The following is a 26,085-nucleotide window of genomic DNA, read 5'->3' as shown; positions in this document are numbered from 1 at the left end:
AGATTTATTTATCCAACAAACTTTTTTGCACATTTACTGTGAGGGTGTGTAGACACTGTGAAAGGACATATTCTTTACTTTCAAGGATCTCAGAGTTTAATAGAACATTGATTATGATTCAATATAAGTGAAGTGACATCTTAAAGAGACTAACTCCACCCCTCACTGGTTAGGGAATCTAATCTGGGAAAGTTGCAGTGAGCAATTGTCTTTGAATCTGAGTTGGGCAGAGTTTAACATTCCTTATAGAAGGGGTAGCATATGACATATCACCTACATACTATATTGTTAATGTGTTTTGGGGCATTACACGTGGTATCCTATTACTGAACAGGAAGGATGGTGGGGATGAGGCTGGGAAGGCCATGGGTTAGGGGCAGATCATGCTCTGCTAAGAGTTTGGACTTGGTTCTTTGGCACTGGGCAGCTCTTGAAGGATTTTAAATAGAAGTTTTTGTTTTTCAAAGAGTGCTCTTTTTGACTATGGAGAAGGTAAGGGTTCAAAGGAAAGACTGACTACTTAGACAATGATTATATGTGTTGTTTATTCAGGATATCTTGTTAATTCTTATAACAACACTTTATCATGCTGTCTTCTCACAACACTGCTGCAAGACAAGTACAGCAAGACTACTGTTTGCCATTACCTAGTAAGTTAAGGTGAGTGTGCAGAATTCTGTACATAGTAAGGCAAAGGCAGGTTTAGAATACAGACTTTTTTTTGTGTGTGGTGTGTGGGATCCTCCGTTGTGGCACGTGAACTCTCAATTTCAGTATGTGGGATCTAGTTCCCTGACCAGAATTGAACCCAGGTTCCCTGCTTTGGGAACATAAAGTTCCAGTCCCTGGACCACCAGGGAAGTCCCTATAATATAGACTTCTTGGTTCTTAGGTTTTTGTTGTTGTTGCTTCTACCCAGACTTTTCATGCAGGACCCATTCTATTGGCACAAGTGATGTAGGTAGACACAACAATAGTTATGCCTTCTCCAAAGACTTCCAGTTAATGAGTCTTGTTTTATTGTTTTGATGTGATCTTAGTGCCAGAAGAGTCCTTGGACTCATATCTCATTCAAAGGAAGAATGAACTCGGAATGAAATTTGCCAAGGATACTATTGATTCCTTATTACTTCCAAATTAGTATTCCAGTGGTCTGAAGTTAATTCAGCTGCATCTGTCTTACTTTTTCAACAGAGGAAAAAAAGGTAATCTTGAGCTGAGTGAGATGAATTGGAGAGATGAGCAGTTGCACAGAACCTGTGGGGTGATGAAGTCACTCTGAGAGCTTTAGGATTCCAATTTTATCAGAACTTATTTGAAACTGAAAATTGTAATGCAGACAAATATTTTTCTCAGTTTCATCTGTAGCATGGAAATAATGCTTCTGATGTGAAGATAATGACAAAAAATCTTTTGAAAGAAGTAGTTTATGAAAGGTTATCCAGTGACTTTGGAAGCAATGATCCAGCCTCAGTCTTAGTTTATTAACCTGTAAAATGAGGTAGCAATGCCTACCTTATAGGACTGTTGTGAAAATTCACTAAGGGGACATTTTAAAGTAGCCATCATAGTCCCTTAGACTTAGGAGGTGCATTTGCTCAGCAGATCTGTGTTCCCTTACATGGGGTTGATATAGGACCAGATTCTGGTTTTTTGATTTCTCTATCTTGAAAGGATACTGTGATGTGAGTCTTTTACTTAAGGACTCTTTAAATACAAGGTTTTCTGCATTGCAACTTCTGTCTGGGCCTCTTTATGGTGGGGGCGGAGCGTGGGAAGATTTGTAGAATCCATCTCTTACTTTTCTAATTAAAATTAATCTTCAGAAATGTTGCCAAATGCTGAGCTGGCTTCAGAATGTTTCATTTAGAAAAGAGATAAAGATTCTGTTTGGAGAGAGGATGTTTCTTTAATTACCCACATTGAAGGTTCCTTCTGAATACTTTAAAGAGCCCTGTGACATTAGTTGTTGTTTTAATAGTTCTTTGAAAATAGATTTTGGCAAACAGTAATCTACGTTGCTTGACAGACTGTGTGAGTTCTACATGGCCTTCTTGAACCTTGGCATATAACGTGTTGCAGAGTTACCAGAAACTTGAAGATGTCAGAGGAAAGGCATTTTTACCTTTTAAAACTGTTTCAGATGTTGTCTTTTCTCACCATGGACATTTGTGATGGATGTGAAAGGATGTGGTAACTGATACTGTAGGAATGTCAAGGTGTTACTGTATCTAAAAAGCTATGACCAAATAGTGTTTGTCAACACAATCTGAGACTCCTTGAATTGTCATAAGTACATCACAGATCAAAGTCCCAGTTTAGTTCAGTTGCTCAGTAGTGTCCGACTCTGCGACCCCATGGACTGCAGCATGCTAGGCTACCCTATCCATCACCAACTCCTGGAGCTTGCTCAAACTCCTGTCCATCGAGTCGGTGATGCCATCCAACTGTCTCATCCTCTGTCATCCCCTTCTCCTCCTGCCTTCAGTTTTCCCCAGTATCAGGGTCTTTTCCAATGAGTCAGTTTGACCTTCAAAGAATTTACTGACGGGAGACATAAAGAGGACTAATGTTTACTTTAACTGTGTCTTTTTCTCGAGGGTGGTGGTGTTTGAGGGATGGAGGGGCATAGAAAACTGGGCTTCATAGATATGTGTGGTACAAGGAATGTTTTGTCAACTTTTGTTTAAGTTGGGCTGAAATAATGGATATTGAGAATGGGGCAGCAGGACAGATTGTGCTGGCCGAAGATGTGTCCTGGAAGAAGGCCAAGAGAGCTAAGGCTGAAGATATGGATGAAGGCAGGTATGGGCAGTAAAATAAGATGAGCAGAAGGCTTCCCAGTGGAGGCCTCACCTCGGGAGTGAGATATGCCAATGTGTTTCAAAGAATGATGGTCATTGATGGAGGGGGTTGGATCCAGTGAGAAAATGAGAAGTAAAAGCAGGACATGGTTGTAGCTTTTTTGAATTTTGAAGCTGAGGTCCCAAAGAAGGGAGGCCTACAGTCTGTCTGAGAGAGTTTAGCTTGTGTCTGAGATCTAGCTATGCAGACATAAAGCACAGAGACATATATGGAAATTGGTTAAAGAAATGCTGAAGTTTTGCTAAAGACCAAGTGTGGGGAAAGTTACAATATTAGGGATGTGATAGTACTGGGCATTTATTTTGGTATTTTTGGCAGGATCTGTAGGATTAAGGGCAGAAAAAATGAATTAAGGAAAATCATGCAAGTGACAGTGATGTATAGGTAATGGTAGATAGAGAAATATACTAAGGATTGGAGATTAGCATTCACACCAAACAATGGAGATGAGAAGCTAATAATGCTAGGAGTGTAGAGAGCATGAGAACCTAAAGAAGATAGGAAGGGGAGCTTTGTGATCCTACTTCTTAATTTTCATTATAATTTTTGTAAGTCACTTTAGGCAAACCCTTTGGGACATGGATGGTATTGTCGTGATATTTGGCCAGATGGCTGAAATTAATTAAGTAAGTTGCATAAACTAGGAACTTATTGAGGAGCATGCTTTGTATCCATCAGCCTGGCTTTGCCAAGCATCAAGTCAGCATTGATTGGTGATGTCCTGCACCTGGAGGAAACAGCCTGAAGCTGTCTGATTTCTGCTGAGGGCTCTGGCTTTTTCTGATAGCAGGAAGGTGGATCCTGAAGCTCCGCAGCACGGGCCCTGCTCCTCTCCTCCCTGGGATCCTGAGGAAGTTGGAAACGGGTGACCCTTTTGTGAGGTTTGGCAGCCCATCTGAGGCTTTCCCTTCAAGGACAGAGCATGTGGGGTTCTTGCGAAGTCTTTTCTCCAGGAATGTGTAGACCTTTCCGGTTAGGAAACCAGTCAAGGAGTGTTCTAGGAGGAGGCGCCCTGCAGGACATCTTGAAGTGGGCTCTTTAGCGATTAGGTGTAGAATGTTGTGGAACTGAGAGAGAACTTTAAACGTGATCATTTGGTGTGCAGGTGGTTTTTAAACAGCCAGATTTTTATGGCTGGTACTCTGGGATCCTAAATTCTAATTAAAATTCTTCTATTTGCCTATTTCAGTGAAGACAAGTAGATTAAATAAATGCTTGCCATCTGTAATAAGTGCTTGTCTCAAGGAGGGCATATAAAGATGTTGAATAACTTTTCATTGAAATAAATTTGCTCACTGGCTGAAAGAATGAATAAAATTTGTTGACTAGCTAAATACCCAGACCCCACAGTAAAAAGCCAGACTCTCCCCTTCCCAGCTCTGTTTACTTTTTCCTTCCCTTTCCCATCCCCTTCAATTCCTTCACAATCTATAGGACCTCCTTATCTCACAGAGCTTCTCTAGATGTAGAACCAGGATTCCTCCTATCTGACATTTATTGTTGGCAATCAATGCCAGAAGCTTTGAAAGCTTTGCTTCTTAAAACAGAGTCTCTTTCCTTGAGTACCTTTCTTTCTCTAGCTGAACTTTATTTATTCTGAGTAAGGTAAAACTCTGAAGTTACTGAATTGCCATTAATCGATAATGTATACATTCTGTATGGACATGATACAGAATGGCCTTTGTTTACATTTGGTATAAGTTATGGCTTCCGAGCTTTGAGAAATTCTAGAAAACATCCCTTGCCTTTTGTTTTTGGAAAAGTCAAGCTTTCCGGCTGAAACAATCAACAACGACAACAATAACAAATATATGAGGCCCCCCTCCTTGTCTTTAAGTTTCTGAACTTAAAGGAAAGCAAAAAGCCAAGTCAAGCAAGGTGACCTTTTCTATGTTGGAGATCTAAAAGTAAAGTTGGATAATATTTTGGTTTTCTTCTGGAAAAACATTTTAACACCTAAACTTTATCTTGTAAGCAAACCATCCAAACTATACTTTGAAATTAAACATCAAAAAAGAATAATTAACATTAGAAAAGAGCTTGGCCACCATTTGGGGAAGGACCCAGGACAGGCCCATACCTATGGTCTGCTGTTTTATTTAGTAAAATGTGATATGTTTCTCTCCTAACTTTGTGTGTCTAGCAAAATGGAGAGACAGTGTTCCTTACCAGTAAATAATGTTTCTAGGAGTCACATTATTTAGGAAGTAGTGGTATTTATAAATACCTCTCCTGCTCCCTGCTAAGTTGTAAAAAGAATGGGATTTAGTGAGAGGGTTGTCCTCAGAGGCCTTCATATGACATTTTTAAAAAGATACTCAAGCACCATTAACTGATCATTTGTGTGTTGTGAGGGAGATAGCTGGATTTAGGTAAAGGCAAAAAAAAAAAAAAAAGTGTCCTGTTGAAAATACTAGAGTAAGTTGAACTTTAAGGAGTGATTCCATAAGGACCTGGGTGTTGCGTTTGTGGCTAGTTCAGGCTCCTGGCCTGTCCTTCTGGTCTGCTTTGGCTCCTGCAGTGTTTATTACCATTCACAGTCAGCCTCTGCGACGCCTGCCCGTTCCAGCCCTGAGGTCTGGGGCCCACGCCTTCCTCTCTGGCCTCTACTACCTTCTCCAGCAACTCTCCTGGAATCCCAGCCATGGCTGCTCCCTGTCCTAAACTCTGAGACTGTCCTGGGTGGAGGCTGCCATCCTTTGCCCCTTTGCTTCTTCCCACCACGCACACTGTCCAGTGCTTAGCTGGCACCTGGCTCTCTGAATTAATGTACAAATGAATTAGTGAATCAAGTTTACAAACGTTAACAGCTAACCGGGCTAAATGAGGAACTAGAAACACTCACTAAGATGTTGTGGAGGGTCAGAGAACAGCAATAAATGTACAGGGGATCTCAAAAACCTCTCAGAGGGCAGTATTAGAAGGTCAGGAGTGTTTCTAGGCACAGGAAAATGTGAGTAAATAAATGTTCAGAGGCATCAAAGTACATGGGACAGATGGGCAATATTAAATAATCTGGTGAAGATACAGCGGATGTGAGCCTAGAAAGAGAGTTTGCAGCTTATAAATCACCTGGCGTGGCAGGTCAAGGAATGGTTTGGACGGCCTGGTGGTGCAGGGCAGGGACCCTGGAGCTGGCCGTCCTGTCACCGCATACTAACAGCCTAACCCTAGGCAGATCTCTTAGCCCTTGTCTTGGTTTCCTCATCTGAGAAGTGAGGATAGGATAACTCATGCTGGTGTCAGAAGGTAGATGGAAGAGAATAGAGAGTGAGGCTATGAGAATAGTAATGAGGCCTTTTGATCAGCCAGTGCCTCACACCACCTCTGCCCATAAAGGCGATTCAATAAATAAGTGAATGAGTGAATGAATGAATGAATGATCCCATTAAGTGCCCAGAGCAGTAAACTAGGGCAATGACTCCGGGAATGTACACATTAATTTTGCTATTTACTCTCAGCTCTGAAAGAAGTTTGGATGATAGAAGCTTGAAACCTTAGAAAAGTTTTATTTTTTTAACCTGTGTTTAAAAAAAAAAATCTTTATTTTTGGTTGCGCTGGGTCTTTGTTGATTTGCACAGGCTTTCTCTAGTTGCATTGAGTGGGGGCTACGCTTTGTTGCAGTGTGTGGGCTTCTCATGGCAGTGGCTTTTTTTGCTTCAGAGCACAGGCTTTAGGTGCACGGGCTTCAGTAGTTGTGGCATGTGGGCTCTAGGGCACAGGCTCAGTAGTTGTGTTGCCCAGGCTTAGTTGCTCCACAGCATGTGGGATCTTCCTGGACCAGGCATCAAACCTGTGCTTCCTGCATTGGCAGGCAGATTCTTATACACTGTGCCACTAACGAAGTCCTAACCTGTGTTTTTTTTTTTTACCTATGCATATTTCAATTATTAATCTAAATTGATAAAAGATGATTATAATAATACAGCTTATGTAATTATGCTTATAACTTGGAGAGGAAATTTAAAAGAATATTATGTTAAAACAATTTAGAGAAATCCTGAGAAGGGGGACAACCCTTTGCATTTCATAATGCTTTGCTTGCAGTTTTGTTGTTGTTGTTGTCTGTTTGTTTTATTAAGAATATTTTCTATTTTTTTCACAGCTGAATACTTTCCAGGCAGTGTTGGCATCTGATGAATCTGACACCTACGCCCTCTTTCTTTATCCTGCCAATGGCCTTCAGTTCTTTGGAACACGCCCCAAAGAATCTTACAATGTCCAGCTCCAGCTTCCAGCCCGAGTGGGCTTCTGCCGAGGAGAGGTTGATGACCTGAATAGACAGGGACCATATTTCAGCTTGACTAGCACTGAACAGTCTGTGAAAAATCTCTACCAGTAAGTAGCATAGGGCTTAAGCCCTTTCCTGTGGGAATGTAAGGACCCTTAGGAGCTCCCCAAACTTCAGTGGCTCTAAGACCATTAAATAATATCTTGGTGGTTTCTAACTAAGCAAGGCATCAGTGTCAAAACCAGGAACTAGACTAAACCCTGGGAGGAGCAAGTTGACCAAAATATAAAAGGTTCGTTATTTTTCCTGCTGTATTGGCTAGAGATACCAGAAACCAAACTATGTGTGTGAGTATATGTGTGTGTGTTCGTGTGTGTGTGTGTGTGTGTGTGTGTGTGTTAGCATAGCCACTGACGCTTGCTGTGGAAAACATTGCTCTTGGAACCACATAAAAATATTCAGTAATATAACTGCCCAGGTTGAAGTTTTTCCAGGTTAATCGTTTCACAGCTGGAAATGTTGTGGGTTGGTCTTTTAAACAGATAGGTGTTAAAAGTTAAATTAAGGGTTGTGTAATTTGGAAAAAAAAAAAAAAGAGAAAAACCAACAAACAGATTGCTAGGGTTTTGGAAGTCTTGGGATTTCTCAATGGCTTCATTATCTGAAATTGTCCTGATGGGTTTTTCATGAAATGCCTGGAACTGGGCACATTCCTTAGTCCCATCACGTGAGCCCACTCTGCTTGTCCACATCATGCCCAGTATCTGGGTTGGCACCAGTTGATATTTACTCATTTCTTGGCTTTAAAAAAATATCTCTGCTTTTATGCTTCCCTGAATACTGGTCTACAAGCTGGACAAAATGAGATTACTGGGTACTGGAATACCTTACACTTTTGCATGCCATCCGCTCTACTCAGAGACCAGAGAGCGGGCCCTACAACCAAACAGGGTTACTCAGAGCTGACATTTATTGAGAGCTTACTGTTTGCCAACATTATGCTAAACACTTTCCAGAAGTTCTCTTAATTAAAACTCAACAAGAGTCTCAGGGGATAAGTTCTGTTCTTTTGTCAATATGACAAATGAGCTTAGGAAAGTTAAATTGCCTATAACCTCAAAGTTATGAAGGGGCAAAGCCAAAACTCAAGCACGAGTCTGGAGCTCTGAACTGCTTTTTTTATGCTGAGTCCTGGCTTGCATTCCCATTCTCAGGACTCACACTGGGCACCTTCCGGGGGCCACTGAGGCTGCCTTTTATTTATTTATTTAAAAAAAATTTTTTTTTCCATTTATTTTAATTCATTGGAGGCTAATTACTTTACAATATTGTAGTGGTTTTTGCCATACATTGACATGAATCAGCCATGGATTTACATGTGTTCCCCATCCCAATCCCCCCTCCCACCTCCCTCTCCATCCCATCCCTCTGGGTCTTCCCAGTGCACCAGCCCTGAGCACCCGTCTCATGCATCCAACCTGGGTTGGTGATCTGTTTCACCCTTGATAGTATACTTGTTTCAATGCTGTTCTCTCTGAACATCCCACCCTTGCCTTCTCCCACAGAGTCTAAAAGTCTGTTTTGTACATCTGTGTCTCTTTTTCTGTTTTGCATATAGGGTTATCGTTACCATCTTTTTAAATTCCATATATATGCATTAGTATACTGTATTGGTCTTTATCTTTCTGGCTTACTTCACTCTGTATAATGGGCTCCAGTTTCATCCATTTCATTAGAACTGTTTCAAATGAATTCTTTTTAATGGCTGAGTAATATTCTATTGTGTGTAGAGGCCAAAGTTATTGGCCTTTTCCTTTATGATTTCAGGTCTCGGTATTATTTTCAGGAAGGCCTTTCCTACCTCCAAATGATAGAAAGGTTCCCCAACTTAATCTTCTGTTTTATTTTTTTCTTTCCTTCCCTTCTTCCTTCCTTCCTTTTCTTTCTTTCCTCCCTCCCTCTCTCCTTTCTTTCTTTCCTTCCCATTATTACAAGATATTGAATATAGTTCCCTGTGCTATCCAATAGATTCTTATTGGTTATCTATTTTATGTATAGTGTGTATGTGTTAACCCCAAACACCTTATTTATCCCTCTCCCACTTTCTCTTTGTTAGCTGTAAGTTTGTGTTCTGTGCCTGTGTCTTTCTGTTTTGGAAGTAAGTTCATTTGTGTCTTTCTCTTCTTTTAGATTCCACATATCAGTAATATCATATGATATTTGTTTTTGTCTGGCTTACTGCATTTAGTGTGATAATCTCTAGGTCCATCCATGTTGCTGCAAATGGTATCACTTCATTCTTTTTTATGGCTGAGCAATATTCCGTTGTGTATATATATACACCACATCTTTATCCATTCATCTGTTGGTAGACATTTAGGTTGCTTCCATGTTTTGGTTATTGTAAATAGTGCTGTTATGAACATTGGAGTGCATGTATCTTTTCAAAGTGTGGTTTTCTCTGCATATATGCCCAGAAGTGGGATTGCTGGGTCATATGACAGTTGCATGTTTAGTGTTTTAAGGAACCTCCATACAGTTCTCCATAGTGACTGTTCTGATTTACGTTCCCACCAGCAGTGTAGGAGGGTTTCTTTTTTCCCACACCCTTTCCAGCATTCATTATTTAAAATTTCAAAAATGCGCAGAAAAGTGGAGGTAATCTAGATTTACAAGCTGTTGACATTTTGCTATCTTAAAAACTTTTTTCTTTTTTATGTAACTAAAGTAAGTGACACACATCATGCCACTCACCCCTCAGTGCTTCAGTATGGATTTTTAAAAAATAAAATTATTCTCCTAGTCAATAGAATTGTTTTCTTCCTCAAACTTGTCTTATAAGTTTAGAGGTCATAAATTATATAATTCATAGTGTGTTTGTAATAATTCTCCTTCTGCACATTTAAATATGAATGCACACATTTGTATTTTTTGAGATTATTCTTTTCTGTCTCCTAGAAAACAGTAGTTACTAAGCACTTATTATATGCAGGGCCCCATGCTGAACATTTTATGTGATTTTCTAGCTTAATCCTCCTAATACCCCAGGGAGGAAGGCACTGTCCATCTCATTTTGTAGCCTTGTTTTCTTTCTAGGAAATAAATTAAGTTCTTTCTATCGCTAAGCTTTCCAAATGACCTTGGATTTTAGGATAAACTCAAACTGGCTACTTTCCTATCATGCACAATGACAAAAGCCAGGATAGCGATTCATATTTAATTAGAAGGCTATTTTATTTAGCTTTTATCTGCCATAATTTGTACTTTCCTACTCTTTGAAGCTTTTATAGTTTTCTGTTTCTAACTTCAAGAAGAAATTTCACAGCTGCAACACCTCCGATGTGATAATAAACTCAACATCCTCAGATCTTCTAAATACTCTCTTATCTTCTTTAGCATTCCTTGCTTGCTTGCCAGAAAGCACCAGAATTTAATTCTTAGAACTTACTAAGTTTACATAGCATATTGCACAAAGGATCAAGTTTTTCTTTCTACACTCGTTTCTCTAAACTAATTACAACTGCAGTGGGGGTAACAACATGTGAGGAGGTGGGGACTGATTGATTGATTCTCGGAATTGTGTTAATAAATATTATTGCTGTAGAAATCCACGTGAAGGTGAGGAATACCAGCCCAAATGAGCAAAATTCTCTTGTCCTCATATGAGTCAATGACTTTCCTGTTATATTATTAGTCATTAACTGACTTCTCATGGACTGACTGCAGAGAAAATCCCAGAACATGAGAGACTGAGAGCCTGGTGTTTGGTCCACATGCTGGAGAGTATAGAAATGGGTGTATTCAAGCCAGTCAGACCCTTTCTTTCTTCGAGTTTTTCTTTTTTTTTTTTTAATTATTTGTAGGGTTATTCTCTTTAGAATGTATCATTGACTAAAATAATGGATCGCTGGGATATTTGGAAGACTGAATGGAGCCTATGTTCTTTTCTAGTGGAGGCGTACAAGTGAGCTCCCTGGTTCCAAATGTTTCTGGACACCTCTCACCTGTGACCCATGGCAGTTAATAAACCTGCTTTCTTATCCCCCTCTTAACCTTTGTTCTACATTTGCTCAACATTTTTGATACTTAGGTATTTCTATTTCTTTGAATTTTTTGACATTGATTTACCAGGGTTTGTGAATTAATTGAATAATCCATGTGACTAAACAGTGAAATGTTTCTAACGTTCTGTCGTGTAAGATAATTAGGATGTGGACTGACTATAGTGTACTGATTTTCTGACATGACGTGGATGTTCAGAGCATGGGCTTTGGTGCTATTGCTGAATTCAAGTGCAAACTCTGCCAATTATTATTGTGCAACCTTAAGAAGATTAGTTAACCTCTCTAAACCTGTTTTCTCCTCTGAAAAATCAGGCATATCACTGCCCCTGCCTTGCAAGTTGTGTTGAAGAATGTTAAGCACTTGGCATGTAATTAACTCTCAAATAAAAAGGACTCATTATTATTTAGGTGTTTGGCAGAAATGTTTAAGCATGTTTTCTTGAGTTTGTTAAAAGTGTGTGTGTATGCGTGTATGTGTTCAGTAGGTAAGTCATGTCCAACTCTGTGTCCCTCTGGACTGTAGCCCACCAGACTCCTCTCTCCATGGAATTCTCCAGACAAGAATACTGGATTGGGTTGCCATTTCCTTCTCCAGGGGATCTTCTCAACCTAGGGATTGAACCCGTGTCTTCTGCATTGGCAGGAGGCTTCTTTACCACTGAGTCACCAGGGAGTGTTAGTTGCTCAATCGTGTCTGACTCTGCCACCCCATGGATGGTAGCCTGCCAAGCTCCTCTGTCCATGGAATTCTCCAAGCAAGAATACTGGAGTGGGTAGCCATTCCCTTCTCCAGGGGATCTTCTCAACCCAGGAATTGAACCAGGTCACCCATGTTGTGGGCAGATCCTTTACCATCTGAGCTACCAGGGAAGCCCTTGTTCCCTAGGTGTTTTCAAATAGCGATTTAGATAAAATATGTAGTACAGAATTCTGATTTGAGTGTCTGGTAGTAGGCATATGGCCTTTGAAACCCGTTGTTTAATAAGAGATTGTTTGCATAAAAATTCCAATATAATGCTTTTCAGTTATCATGCAAGTCTGGTTTTGTTTGGTTCGCTGCCAGTGAAAACCTAATCTGATCTGAATAGTCTTTCAGTTTTCAAATAAATTGCTCACCTTTGTAGGAAGGTGGTGGGTGGACACATATGCTACAATATCTTTTTTTCCTTTTTATTTAGACACAGCAACCTGGGCATTCCTGGAGTGTGGGCTTTTCACATAGGCAGCACTTCCTCGTTGGACAACGTCAGGCCAGCGACTGTTGGAGGAGACCTTTCCAAAGCCCGTCCTTCGGCTCCTCTGGGACAGTCCTTCAGCCATGCCGTGGCCCTGGAGGATGACTACACTCAGGACCCTTTGGATGATTATGATGAGAATGAGGAGGAAATCGAATACCCGCCTAGTGAGCCAGCGGAGGCATCAAATGGCTACAGCTCAGTCGATGTTTCTTTAAGAGGCAGGATCTCTGCTCCAGATTCTGACCTGGCCTCCCCTGTGCCACGTTCAGCATCTCAGGGTGGGCCTGAATCAGAATCTTCCCCCTTGGACCCTCACACCAAAGAAAGGAGACCTCAGGGGGAGACCGATGCCTCGGATTTAAAAGGGCAAGTCGAGTCTTCTGAACAGCCAGGGACCAGAGTCCCTGCTCCTCCAGAGACTGAAGGAGAGTCACCTGCTCCTCCTGAGGTAGCCCCGCCGCCCTCCCCAGAGGGAGGAGCCGGGCCAGCGGACCAGGATGCTCTTCCAGCCCATCCGGGAGGAGAGGCGGCTCTTCCCAACTACCCTGGGCCCGACCACACCCCGCACCTGGGTCACCGGAGGCAAGTGGTCGGGGTGGAGGACGACATCAGCTCCAACACTGAGGGTAAGTGGATTTGAACCCTGGGTGCTGAGAATTCACTGAAAAAAAAAAAAAAAAATGCTGGTCTTGCAGAGACTCATGAATTTTCTTTCAAGCAAGTAGATGAAGAGTTTAGCAAAACGAAGCTGGGGACTTATTTTTAAAACCCGAGTATCTTTCCTTTGCCAAAGAAATCTTGGCAGGCAAATTCTGTTTGGAATCTGTTGACCATTAATAATATTTTTTTTAAAAAGGGGGGCTTCTTGAAGCACGTGGGGAAGAACTGGGGGTTGCTCGTGCCAGCTACGCTCTCAAGTGGAATGAAGTATTTTAGTCTGAAAGTTCAACAAAGGTAAAGGGTTTTGAGGCCTCACGCACATTAGGGTGATGGAGGGATTCAGGCTTTAGTTTCAAGTGGTGAGTTGTGCTGGCTGGGATGAACATTCCAGATTCTTCCTCCATAATGGGATGACCTCAGTGCTCCCCTCAGTTAGGGACATGGTGGTGGAGTGTGTGGGAGAGGGGACCCCTGGGGAGAAAACTGCGAACCACCTGTGTCTTGTCATTTCTGGTTCACGGCTGTGCAGCTGTGCTATTCAGCTCCCCGGAGCCTTGTCCTCATTTCATGACTCACTGACCAGAGTGAGGGGCCAGCAGAGAAATGCCCAGGGGAGGCCTCGGTTAATTAATACAGACACGGAGCCCATGTCGCCTTCTCTTGAAGGCGAGACTTGTCAGGTCAGCTCTTTCTTCCCAGTCAGAGATGTGAACACCTGAATGGGAAACTGGCCACAGATTTATCCCATTTGTTCCAGGGACTGCTCATCTGACCTCTGACAGGAGGAGGAGGTCAGAGGTGAAAGCATTCTTTAGAACCTTTGTATTTTTTCTTCACCTTTCCTGTTTCTCATACTTTTTAGAGTAAAACAGGTTGACCTAGCCTAAGGTCTTTCAGGTGGTTCTGCGGTGGCCCCTGACCTGCAAGAATTTGCTTGAAGAAGCGCTTCTTTTGGGAGGTGGAGGGATGAAACTATTTCGTGCCTGAGGTGACGCTGGGTAATGATGACAAGGAGAACATTGGTGTCAGACTGAGGGTCGAATCTTGGCTGTCATGCTGGCTTCATGTAACCCCCAAACCTCTAGTTTCTCCTAAATTTGTTGAGAGGATTGAAAGAGATAATGAAGTTCTTAGGTTAGTGTCTATACTAGTTAGATCTTAATAAGTGGTGGCTGCTTTTACTAATTATAGAGGATTTAAAGCAGCGGGAATGGGGGTGGGGTGGTAGAGAATGAAGAGTGGGCTTGTTAAGTACTTGTGCCTTAATTTGTGCCTAAGGACCGCATTTCTCTCAAGTCAGAGATGTGAATTTTATGGGGAGGCTTCAGAACCTTCACACCTTTCTAGTCTAGTCTCCTGAATTTTCAGCATAAGTGCCATATATCTAAAGAAAATATAAAGCCAAGTATCAAAGACTTGTTTTTTTCTTTTAAAAAAATATTTATTTTTAATTGGAGGATAATTGCTTACAATATTGTGTTGGTTTCTGTTGACCAAAGAGATTTTGAGGTAAAGATAAGCTCCAAAGTGGTCTTTTCATTTGTGGGTTGTGACTTCCTGCCCTGAGAAGAGCTTGGAGTATTAGAAAGCAGATCCCTGGAGTGATTTGTTAAAGGGTTAAGAAGAACAGGCTGCACACCCTGTTTTGAGCTGTGAGGGGCTGAGAAAAACTGGCGTAACTGTAAGAGGCCAAGGGAACTGGCCGTAGAGAACAGAGACAGCAGCCATAACTCTCGTGGGGCATGAACTATGATATTTACCAGCTGCTGATAACGCCTACCCCTGACATCTCGGAAATGGCAACATGCGTTTGAAACATCTGGGTAATACAATGAGACATTTAGGGGAAAAAAAATCTAACTATAAGTTTTGAACCTTGAAGAAAGAAAAATCAGCCACCATATTAGCAGAGAGGGAAAGCTTTAAAACTTGAAAGCAGAAATGAAAAATAGTTGAACCTCTGATCTCATCTCGGGCTTTAGGAAGACTCAGTATCCTCAGGGAATTTGTTCCAGGACCCCCTCTCCCCGTGCAGATACCAAAATCTGTGTATGCTCAGGGCCTTCAGTCAGCCCTTCAGATCCCTGATTCTGCAACCTCAGCTCCCTCAACTGTGGGTTCCCCTAACTGTGGACCTTAAATACAGCACAGGACCCACAGCTCCTTGAATATGCAGGTGCAGAACTTGTGGATACCAGAGGGTTGACTGTATAGAATCGTGCAGTTATTAATTACTTGGTTTTTTTTTGGCAGTGAAATTTGTTTTTTCATACAAAACATTAGCATCCCACAGGTCTATCAGGCAAAAGTGGACTCCCTCTGGGAAAGTTAGTGGGTGGGGTGGCTCAGACTCACATTGAACACTGCCTGCTAAAATGCCAGCCTTGAGCCATGTTGCCAACTTTTTCTAATGATGGAGTGGAGGAGTGTGGATTTTGGTTTTCAATGGACTTGAGTTTGAGTTCCAGCTCCGTTATGTGGTTTGGGATAAGACATTTGCTCTGAGTCTCATTTTCTTCAGCTATGCAGCAGAGATAATGTGTGTGTGCTGTGTGTACTATGTTGCTTCAGTTGTGTCTAACTCTTTGCGACCCTGTGGACTGTAGCCCGCTTCTGTCCAAAGGATTCTCCAGGCAGGAATACTGGGGTGGGTTGCTGTGTCCTTCTCCAGGGGATCTTTCCAACTCAGGGATCGAACCTACGTCTCTTATATCTCCTGCATTGGCAGGCAGGTTCTTTACCACTAGTGCCACCTGGGACCTCATCGAAGAGTTGCAAGAATTAAAATTGGGCACGGAAGCACCAGGCCCAGTAGACTTTACTTTCGCCTTTAAGTTTCATAGTAGTTAACTTGCTAAACCAAGAAATTAAATAGATTTCCCTTCTCTTAAAAAGTTTTTTTTCCCTTAGGGACTATTTTTATAGACTTTTTGTTGAGAAATCTAAATTCTTTTTAGATCCTGTCCACACCAGGCAAGAATGTCCCAATTTCACTCTAGCCTCAAGCTTATTTTTTTCTTTGTTATCTTTTTGTAGACCAGAAAACCAGCAGTAAATTGGCTGCACAAACTTTCTCTGTTTCAGGGGTGTTGTTTCTCCAAGCAACTCTGGAAACTTGTTGTCAAACCAAAAATTACCAGAGCAGTGCCCTCCTCTGATCAGGGCACTAGTGGAAGTCTTCACTGATATGTATCAGGTGTCCACTTAGACTCTGAGCGGGAACTTTGCTTGAATGGCACTAGCACAGTTAATCCTCAGAATTGCCCTGTGCAGTAGATCCTTCCCACAGTGCAGAGAAGGAGACTGAATCCTGAAGTACTGAGTGATTTGTCTGTGTAAGAGGCAGACCAAGACCGCAGCAGAGCTGTGGAAGGTTAGAGCAAGCACGCTGTAGGGCAGATCCACCTCTGGTGCCATCAGGGACGTCTTCTTGGAGGAGGAGGACTTGAGCCAGGCCTTGAGGTCAAAGCCTCAGTTTTGGGAGAGAGAAAGTGGGGCATATTCTGGACAGAGGAGTGACAAGAGTGGAGGTTGTAAGGTGGAAATGGAGAGAGAGAGAGAGAGAGATACGCAGGGGGTAGGTGTAAGAGGCAGCTGCCAGCAAGGCTCTCGCTGCCTGGAGCCAGCCAGTGTTGTGGGCAGCAGGGACGAACTTGATTCACAGGGGCCACAGAGATTCTTGAGATTCGTAAACCTACCTGCCCAGGTGGTGCAGTGAGGAGCTTAATTTGACCTCAGTCTGCATGATGAATTGGAAAGGGGACACCTGGCTTTCAGCACCCTCAGGCATTCTCACTCTGTCCTGCGATCCTGTTGACTGCACTTAGATGGCAGTCATGCAGGGAAGGCCCCAGGATGTGAATAGGATTCCCCTGTGGCTTCTGGCCTTGGGAAAGGCCTTAGGGATGTGTCTCAAGTAGCTTCTACCCTGGGATGAACTCAAACAGGCTCTGCTGCCCAACCCAGCCTTCCAGACACAAAAGCCCCTCTCCAGGGGTGGGGGGCACCCCCAGGTTGCTGAGGGAATGTGAACAAGAGGGTCGCCCATACCGCTGAAGACACCTTAAGGGAGAGGCTTCTAGGGTCAGATGTAATCCTCTCCCCAACAAAAAACAGGGTCCTAATACCTGTTTGCCTAGCCAGCTTCACTATGTACCACACATATATACCAAAAACAAATGAACACTGGAGGGAAAAGCCTACCACTGTTTTTCATTATAAAGCTGGATGTGGTTTTTCTTAATTCGTCTGTCATGCTGTGAGGTGGGAAACTTAGAAAAAATCTGTCCTGCAGTGAAAAATGTAGGTCCTTTATCTTGAGGTAGCAGGAAGAGCTGTTAAAGTAAAGGTCAGCCCAGTTTCCAGACGCAGGGCCAGCTCAGGAAAGCCCTTGGTCCCCATTTGCACAGTGAATCTGGTCTGCACCCTGGAGCCTGCCAGTCTTCCACGTGGCTGGGCCAGGGCTGAAGACGAGTGCTTAAGGGTTTTTGGAGAAATGAAGACTGAAGGATGGATCAGAATAAGTGCAGAGGAGGAGTTTTCCATTTGTGTGAAAATCTCCCAGTTAGGGCAAGTCTCAAGTGCCCTGGCAGCGCCTCTCCTTCTTTTTCCTGATATAGCCCCGTGACTCCACCCCCATTTTTTCTTTCCCTTAAGGATAGGAAAAGAGTGAAAAAGCATTCAATGCAAAAAAAGAAATGACGTTTTTTAAATCCTCATAGGGAGATTCCTTTAGCAACTGTCTAACCTCACTTAACAAAACTGCTGCAAACTGAGCCTGCAAAATTCACACCTGGCTGCCCTCCACCCTCCTATGAGGTCCAAATTGCCAGCAGACTTGTCCCTCCCTTGTGACAGGAGCCGCCAGGCAGAATGTGGGTCCCCAGAGGGTCTGGAGTGGAGCCTGCCCAGAGGGTCTGGAGTGGGTAAAATTTGGGAGAGAGGAATCTGTGGGATAAAAACTAAATTTCTTGAAATGTGGCTCTAGTCTACTTGTGGCTCTTTCTCTCATGACCCTGGTTTAAAATGCTGATTCCACACCCATCCTCCACCTTCTGACCCAGAATCTGCCTGTTTAAGCCAGGTCCCCTAGTGATTCTGAAGCCCACTTCAATTGAGCCAGATCATATAATCTTTGTGGAACAGGAAGAAGTGTGTGAAAACACATTTACAACTGTGAGATAAAGAGGCATAGAAATGACCACTGAGAAAGAAAAGGTACTCACTGCACATCTCATCCAGCTGGGATTCAGACACTGATTCCCCACCTCCATGGGGTTCAGCATCCTTGAATCTACCTGCAGTTCCCATAGAAGTTTGAGAAGTCACATTGGCCAGAAGCCTGGCTTTTCATGCCCGGATAAAGACCTGGGTCCTGGGCGCTTGGTTTCCTCCATTAAGGATCTCCACGTGCCACGCTTGGGGACTTAGCCTAAGTGGGCCATCCAGCTCAGAGTCCTGCTTCTCAGCCAGGGCAGGAGTGAATGCTAAAGCATTCCCTGAAATCCCACCCACCCCAGGAGCTGCTAATTAATTGGTCAGATGAAATTCATTCACTACGTGAAAGAGCATTCTCCAACTCAGAAAGGGAAGGTTTGCAAATATGCTGACCATTGTCATCCATGGGCATAAGAGACCCCAGGAGTGGCTAAGGTGCAGACTCTTGGGATCCGCCCACTGAGTCTGAATTGGTAGGTCAAAGGTGTGCCCTAGGAATTTGCATTTTTAGTTGGGATCCCAGGTGGTTCTGAGGCAGTGGTTCCCCGGAATCCATAGGAAGGAAGGCAGCGTTCCCTCTGCTTGGCACCATGTGGAAGGTGTAAGTCCCAGTCAGAGCCAGAGTGGAGCTTCCCAGGTGCCTCAAAGGTGCTGCCAGAACTGACCTCCCACAGAAAACTGACCTTCCTCCTCCTCCAGGAAGCGGCAGCTCCAGCCTTCCAGTTCCCACTCCAGGAAATGAACATCCCCGTGGAGCCCTCTCTTTCTCCTCTCCTCCTCCCCACCCGCCTCCCCTCTCTCTACCTCACCCCCCACTCCTCCTCCTCTTCTCTCCCTCTATCCAGTCCATCAGCCCACCCTGGCTGCTCTACCTCACAGCACTCCAGATCTGGTCTCTTCTCCATCCCCTCCATCATCACCTCCAGTGACCAAGCCACCGCCCCCTTCCCACACAGCATCACCCTTCTGCTCCAAACCCTCCAGCAATTTCCTATATCCCTCAGACTAAAACCCAGATCCTCCCCTTGACCTCCCAGGCCTGACAGGAGAGAAGTGGCCAGGGCTACTTCTCCGGCCTTCTCCCCTCTCCCTGCCCCTGTTTCTCCCACACACTTGCCTTCCTGACAGGGCGTGCCTGCCCTCACTCATCCTCCCCTCCTCCAGGCCTCTGCCCAAAGTCACCTTCGCCCTCCTGTCCCTCCCTGACTTAAGTTTCTGCGTAGCAGTGGATATTATCCACCATGCCGAATAATTTACCTGTCTATTGACTGTTGTCTAGGGAGGGGGATATAAGCTTCAGGACAGGAGATTATTTTGTTTAATGAAGTTTATTTCTGGCTGCACTGGGTCTTTGTTGCTGCATGAGGTCTCTCTCTAGTTGCAGCAGGGGGGAACTACTCTTGGTTGCCGTGTGCAGGGTTCTCATTGCTAGTTTCTTCTCTTGCCGCAGAGCACAGGTTCTCTAGAGCACGAAGGCTTCAGTAGCTGTGGCACACGGGCTTAGCTGGTCCGAGGCATGTGGACTGTTCCCCGACCAGGTATCGAACCCATCCCTGCAACGCGAGGGGATTCCCATCTACTGCACCACCAGGGAAGTCCAGGACAGGAATTTTTGTTTCTCTTGTTCCCTGGTGTATCTTCAGTTCCTACTCCAGGGCCAGGCGCATAGGAAGTTCTTGGTAAATACTTGTTTGAATTACTGAAAGAAAATTGTAGGGTTTGTCTTTCACCTAAGTTGACACTGTCAGTATTACATGTGCTCATCTGCACATGGAGGCAGGTACAGAAAAGGAACCGGATGTTCCTCTGACCAGGAGCATACCCATGTTCCCCCTGCATGGCCTGCACGGCTGGAAAGCACAGCTTGTATTCCTGGCTTAGCAAGTCCCATCCTGAGCATGCAGCTCCCCTCCCCTCCACATACACAGTTTTAAAAGATCCCCAAACCAGCCTACCAGTAGCTAACCCATTATAATTATAGTTTCAGTCATGTAATAGACTTTCATGGGGACCTAACTTATTTTTTGTTAGAAACATGCAGATGGTGTGCCCATAAACTTTCAAGCTTTGGCACAGTTTGCATGTTGCTGGCTACACCGTCAAGCCTCTCTTTTTACCCAAAGAATAGCCGTGCCTCCACCTAGTAGTTTAGTTCAATTAGCCCAACTCTACACATCTGTAGGACTTCCCTAGTGGCTCAGATGGTGAAGAATCTGCCTGCAATCCAGGAGACATGGGTTCAGTCTCTGGGTAAGGAAGAGTCCCTGGAGAAGGAAGTGGCAACCCACTCCAGTATTCTTGCCTGGAGAATTTCATGGACAGGCTCAAAGAGTGGGGTCGCAAAGAGTCGGACACAACTGAGCAACTGAACTGAATACAAACCCATAATTAATTTGAGGGCAGAACAGTGTTTTTTTAAATTGGAATACAATTTACAACATTAGTTTCTGCTGTACAATGAAGTGAAACAGCATTGTATATATATATATACATATTGTGTATATATATATATATATACACACACACACACATATATCTCTTTCCTCTTTGGGCCTCCCTCCACCCCCATCCCACCCCTCCAGGTCATCACAGATCACTCAGCTGAGCTCCCTGTGCTTTATAGCAGGTTCCCGCTAGCTATGTTTTACACATAGTGGTGTATGTATGTCAATTCCAATCTCCCAATTCATCCCGCCTACCCTTCCCTCTGTGTCCACATACCTCTTCTCTTATCTGCATCTCTATTCCTGCCCTGGAAATAGGTTCATCTTACCAATTTTTTTTTTAAACTTGAATTTCCTGAAGATGACTACCCTTTAGTCCTGCATCAGATCACCTTTTCACCTTTGCATCCAGAAGTACGCTAAGAAACGGTGTGATTTCTGGTGACGAGGGGTATGTGTGTGTTTGGGGTCATCCTGATTTTGGAGAGGAAGAAACAGACTCTTCATCTCTGTGGTTTCTGCGGAGCCATCTGAGCCAGGCTGCTGTTGAGTGTCAGACGTGGGACACTTTGCCGCCCAGTTCCCTTGTGCTCCGGGAGAGGAGGGTCCTGATGGCAGCTGAGGCCGTGAACACACTCACACATGTGCCAGTCCCTCCAGGGGCCGCTTCTTAACACTTACTTATGACTTTCTGAGCTGGAGAAATCCGAGATTTTGACAAGTTACATTCATTTATTTTTACTCAAACTGGGATTTCCTCCCCTTTCTTATTAGACCAATGGTAAATAAGGATGCACAGTTTTTTCCTCATAGCCACCTCTTAACAATCTTTTTTATTATCTGTTTTGTTTTTCTGCATTGAGTTTTGTGTCACTTTCCTATTTTAATTTTTTTTCCAAATGTTCAGAGTGATGCCTGGTTTTCTATTTTGAACGAACTGGAATTTCTCAGCCATGTCCTCAAGGCCCAGTACCAAATCTTGATTCACCAACTTTATTTTCTGTTCCCAGTCAGATATTCCACTTGAGTCAAGATCATCTGTCCTGCCAACCCTCAGCTCGCTGCTTTCTCAGGAACCTGTAAACAGCAGTCAAATACTGTCCAGAAGTGACTCCTGCTACTCATTTCTCTTACCTGTGCTTTTCTGTCAGTGAGACAGCCCTCTGGGGGATCTCTGCTGTCTTCTCCCGTTCCGTCTGATACATGAAGTATGACTCAAACTCTATTGGTCGAAGCCTATGTTGATTAACACTAGTTACCTGACCAGCTCCTTTGCCTGGCTCTCATGATAGACATCCTTGGGCCCCAGCGGCGGGTGGTCAGGCCCAGCTGTTAAGAACCTGGAGCAAGTGTCTGTGGGTTCAAATCCCACGTTGGCCACCTGTGTGACTTTAGGAGAGTCAGTTTAATCTGTGCCAGAACTTGTTTATCTGCATATAGGAATTTGAAAAAAGTCCCTGCTCTTGTGCAAACTGAAAAAATTAAAGTTCCTCGCATTTGAAGTACCTGGCGTTTATTAAGCACTGTTTCAGTGTTCACTTCGTTATATTCTCAGTTGCTGGTACAAGTCTTTATGCTGACTCCACTGTTAACTTCTATGGTGGTATATATACCTCCCCGCCCCCCGCCCCCCAATTTTGTCTTCTGTTCTCTTCTGGAATACTGGGTAAGTATGGATTTTTCCATTTCTTCCTCCCCTTCCCATTTCCTCCTTTTCAGACTTAGTCCTGGAACGCAGCTTCCACTCAGTTTTTCCAGAGCAGGTTGTGTGTGTTCCTCTCAGCGGTGACGGAGTCTCGCCCTAGAGTTCTCTGCCGTCCTTCCTCCTCAGTCCGCTCGGGGAGTCTCCACCCAACTCCTGCTTCTGGGGAGGCGGCGGCAGAGGTGCGCACAGCCGCTCTGCCTCCTGGTGGCCGTGCTAGGGACTGGCATCGTCCCCAAGCCGCCTCTTGTCTGTCAGCACCCCTGGCCACACCCCACCTCCTGGGCCATTCGCTGTAGTGACAATGGAATCTGCTCCAGTTCCTTTCTTTCTTGGCAGCACAAATGGTCCTCTTTCTTTTTTTAATGGGCAGAGTAAGCGGAGATGGAAGGACAGCTACCGGAGCATTGAACCTACCTGGGGCCACATGGCTTCCTACAGAGGGGTGACTGTGACCAGGCTCTCCACGACTGCCCAGACATCCCGCCTGGGTCACACCCACCACAAGAAACCCTGCGAAGGCCCAGAACTTTTCACGCCTGGGTTCCCTGTTCCTTCCCCTCCATCTTGACCTGCCTCCCCATACACTTTGTTTAGGGGCTGTGCGTGTATGTGTGTTCTTTCTTTAACACCCTTCTTCTCTTTCAGAAAAAACAATTTTTTTTTTTTTTTATTCTGGGTAGTAAGACAAGCTATAGGTTATTCTATTTCAAGTTCAGGGTTACCAAAAAGAAGAGAATGGTTAGACATAAGACCACATTTGTTAGTTTTTCTCTTTGGTCATCCTCTCAGAAAGTCATTGCTAGTAGTTTGAACCATATAAAATTGCTGACCTTTGGCCATTTTTGACCCAGAAAATGGCCATTTTGTACAGTTTAGCCTAAGACCTACTTCCTGGCTGACTTTCCTGTCCCCACACAGAGGGTCTCGGCCTCATCCTTGCTCATCAGCTCTGCAGGGAGACCAGATGCGAGCAGTCAGCAGTGCTTCTTGCCAGAAGACCAAGCAAGTTCATTCCCCCTGTGTTGAATGTCATCCCTGTATCATCAAAACTGCATTTATTACACTCTAAATGGATTTTATGGGGCAGATGCTGTGTCCATGATGAAGCTTGGCAGCCACTGCATCAGAATCACTTAGTCCTTTTCATGCAAGTTTGTTTTACTTTCCAGTCTTCACGTACAATGCTGCCAACAAGGAGACCTGTGAACACAACCACGAGCGCTGCTCCCGGCATGCCTTCTGCACTGACTATGCCACGGGTTTCTGCTGCCACTGCCAGTCCAGGTTTTACGGGAACGGGAAGCACTGTCTACCCGAAGGTGAGGGGTGATGGCTTGATTGGGGCAGGGGGCTGCTCTGGGTCTGTTCCTGCCACTTGCTGTTTCTAGCGGCCGCCATGAGATCTGCTTATGGACACTGTGTCACTACTGTTTGAATCAAAGTGCTAGCAACTTGCAGGTGCTCCATAAATGTCTGAGGGATGAACACGTTTGAGCTAATTTCCCAATTTGAGGATTAACCAGAAATCTTTCCTCCCATTTTGCTAGTGCGTTAGAGTCAAAGTGGATGGGAGAGAGGGAGGATGGGAGGAGAGAGATGGAAGGCAGGTCTGTCTGGTACCTAGATGGCCAGTGGGATGTTAAGGAGTTGGGAAAAGGGCTGAAGATGGAGACTGGGGAATTGGTGGGTGGCTTTATCTGTGTGCCTGGGTGATGGTCAAGGTTGACAGGGTTTGCTATCTCTCAGGGGCACCTCATCGAGTCAATGGGAAGGTGAGTGGGCACCTCCTCGTGGGCCACACACCCGTGCACTTCACCGACGTGGATCTGCACGCTTACGTGGTGGGCAACGACGGCAGAGCCTACACGGCCATCAGCCACATCCCGCAGCCCGCTGCCCAGGCCCTTCTCCCACTCACGCCGATCGGAGGCCTATTTGGCTGGCTCTTTGCTTTAGAAAAACCAGGCTGGGAGAATGGTTTCAGCCTCACAGGTGAGCAAGGCCGCGGTCACCACTGCTTTGGTGGCGTGGAGGCTTGGGTTTCCACTCAATGGAAGAGGATTCACTTGCTCCAGAGTCACACAGGTGGGCTTGTTCTGTCCGAGGTCCTGGGGGATGGTTTGGCCTTGCAGGACTGTTTTTAAGACCCAATGATTCCTTCTAAATGCTTTCCAGGTTGTTCTGAGAAGTAGGATGATTCCATTTGGATCATTCATGGTCTCTTACCCCATTTGTTGAAGCCTCTGTGTCATACTCCATGTAACTGAGTTGTCATGTGCATATCCGTCAAATAGGGATGCACGTGAAAATTCTAGGGCACCTGGAGGTGATTTCACTTCATGGGGAGGGGTGCCTTTCCTCCTTGTCCCTTGATGGCTCGCACCTATAATGGTATAGACAGTGCTCCTTAGACTTTAACCCATATGCACATCATCTGGGGCCTCAGGAAAGGGGAGGTTCTGATTAAGTAGGGGGAGGGGAAAGGTGCAGGGAAGTGGGGCCGGGGTATCTGGGATCCTGTTTTCCTAGTGAGCTTCCAGGAGATGATAATTCTAGTCTGAGGCCCACCCTTTGATAGCAAGGGTATAGGGAATACATCTCGGCTTGTCACCTCAGTATACCTTGTTCCCTAGTGGATTTATCTTTATTGCACATAAAGTGTGAGAGAGAAGTTCTTTGCCCACCTCCAGCTATAGAGCTCAATGGCCATTTGTAGGGTCTTGCTTTTAATCAAGGTTTGATAAAACCCTGAGTCAAAAGTAGACAAATAAAATACAGTATACCTAGTTATATTTGAATTTCAGATAGACAATGATTAATTTGAATAATTTCTATAAGTATTATTGTATGGGACATAATTTATGCTAAAAATGTTTTTTATTCATCTGAAATTCAAATATAAATGGGTGTCCTGAGGAGTTTTGTTTGGTTTTACTAAGTCTGGCAACCTTAGAAAGAGAAAGGTCAAGGATGTTCATAGGGGTTTATTTTTCACAGAAAACAAGTTCCTACAAAGAGAAGCAGTGTGAGATGGGATAGGATGGAACCACACTCTTGAACAGAAAGTTTGAGGAGCTCATGAAATCAACAGCTGATAGTACTTTACCCTAGTTATCAGATCTCCTTAGGTACTGTCTCCAACAGCAGCAGAAATTGGGAAGTGGAACTACGCACTGGTGATTATTGCTGAAAGATGCAATGCTTCTTTTCATTCCCGTGCTGAATTTTTATTTTTCTCTCCAGGTGCTACCTTTATTCATGATGTGGAAGTTACTTTCTACCCAGGAGAGGAGAGGGTTCGAATCACTCAAACTGCTGAGGGGCTGGACCCAGAGAACTACCTGAGCATTAAGACCAACATTCAAGGCCAGGTGCCTTACATCCCGGCAAACTTCTCCGCCCACATGGCTCCCTACAAGGAACTCTACCACTACGCAGACTCAGGTGCATGCCGCCGGTTCTCACATCTGTTAAATGGGGATGGTACACATCTCACAAGATAGTTATGAAGATGATGTGAGTGATTGCATGTCCTTAGAACAGTGCGTGGCCCGTGAAATGAGTTCAGTATTGGTTTGACTATTCTTGTTATTTTGTTAGTGTGAGAAAAGTGCTAGCTGTTGTACATAAGGATATCAATATCCCTATGCAGTACTTGCA

The 26,085-nt window shown here is 44.2% G+C and overlaps 1 protein-coding gene across 1 annotated transcript in view; it reads left to right on the top strand.

Moving 5' to 3' along the window:
* The window catches only part of NID2 (nidogen 2), a 79,749-nt gene that overhangs the window by 2,969 nt on the left and 50,695 nt on the right, over positions 1-26,085 (top strand). The window contains exons 3-7 of the mRNA XM_043471677.1: positions 6,972-7,204; positions 12,340-13,025; positions 23,595-23,744; positions 24,172-24,417; positions 25,669-25,869. Of these exons, the coding sequence (XP_043327612.1) occupies positions 6,972-7,204; positions 12,340-13,025; positions 23,595-23,744; positions 24,172-24,417; positions 25,669-25,869 (1,516 nt within the window). The remainder of the gene's footprint in view (positions 1-6,971; positions 7,205-12,339; positions 13,026-23,594; positions 23,745-24,171; positions 24,418-25,668; positions 25,870-26,085) is intronic.

This window comes from Cervus canadensis, chromosome 6 (genome assembly GCF_019320065.1).
Source record: "Cervus canadensis isolate Bull #8, Minnesota chromosome 6, ASM1932006v1, whole genome shotgun sequence".
NCBI lineage: Eukaryota > Metazoa > Chordata > Mammalia > Artiodactyla > Cervidae > Cervus > Cervus canadensis.
Note: the sequence above shows the minus strand (reverse complement) of the source record. Positions and strands in the feature narration are given on the sequence as shown.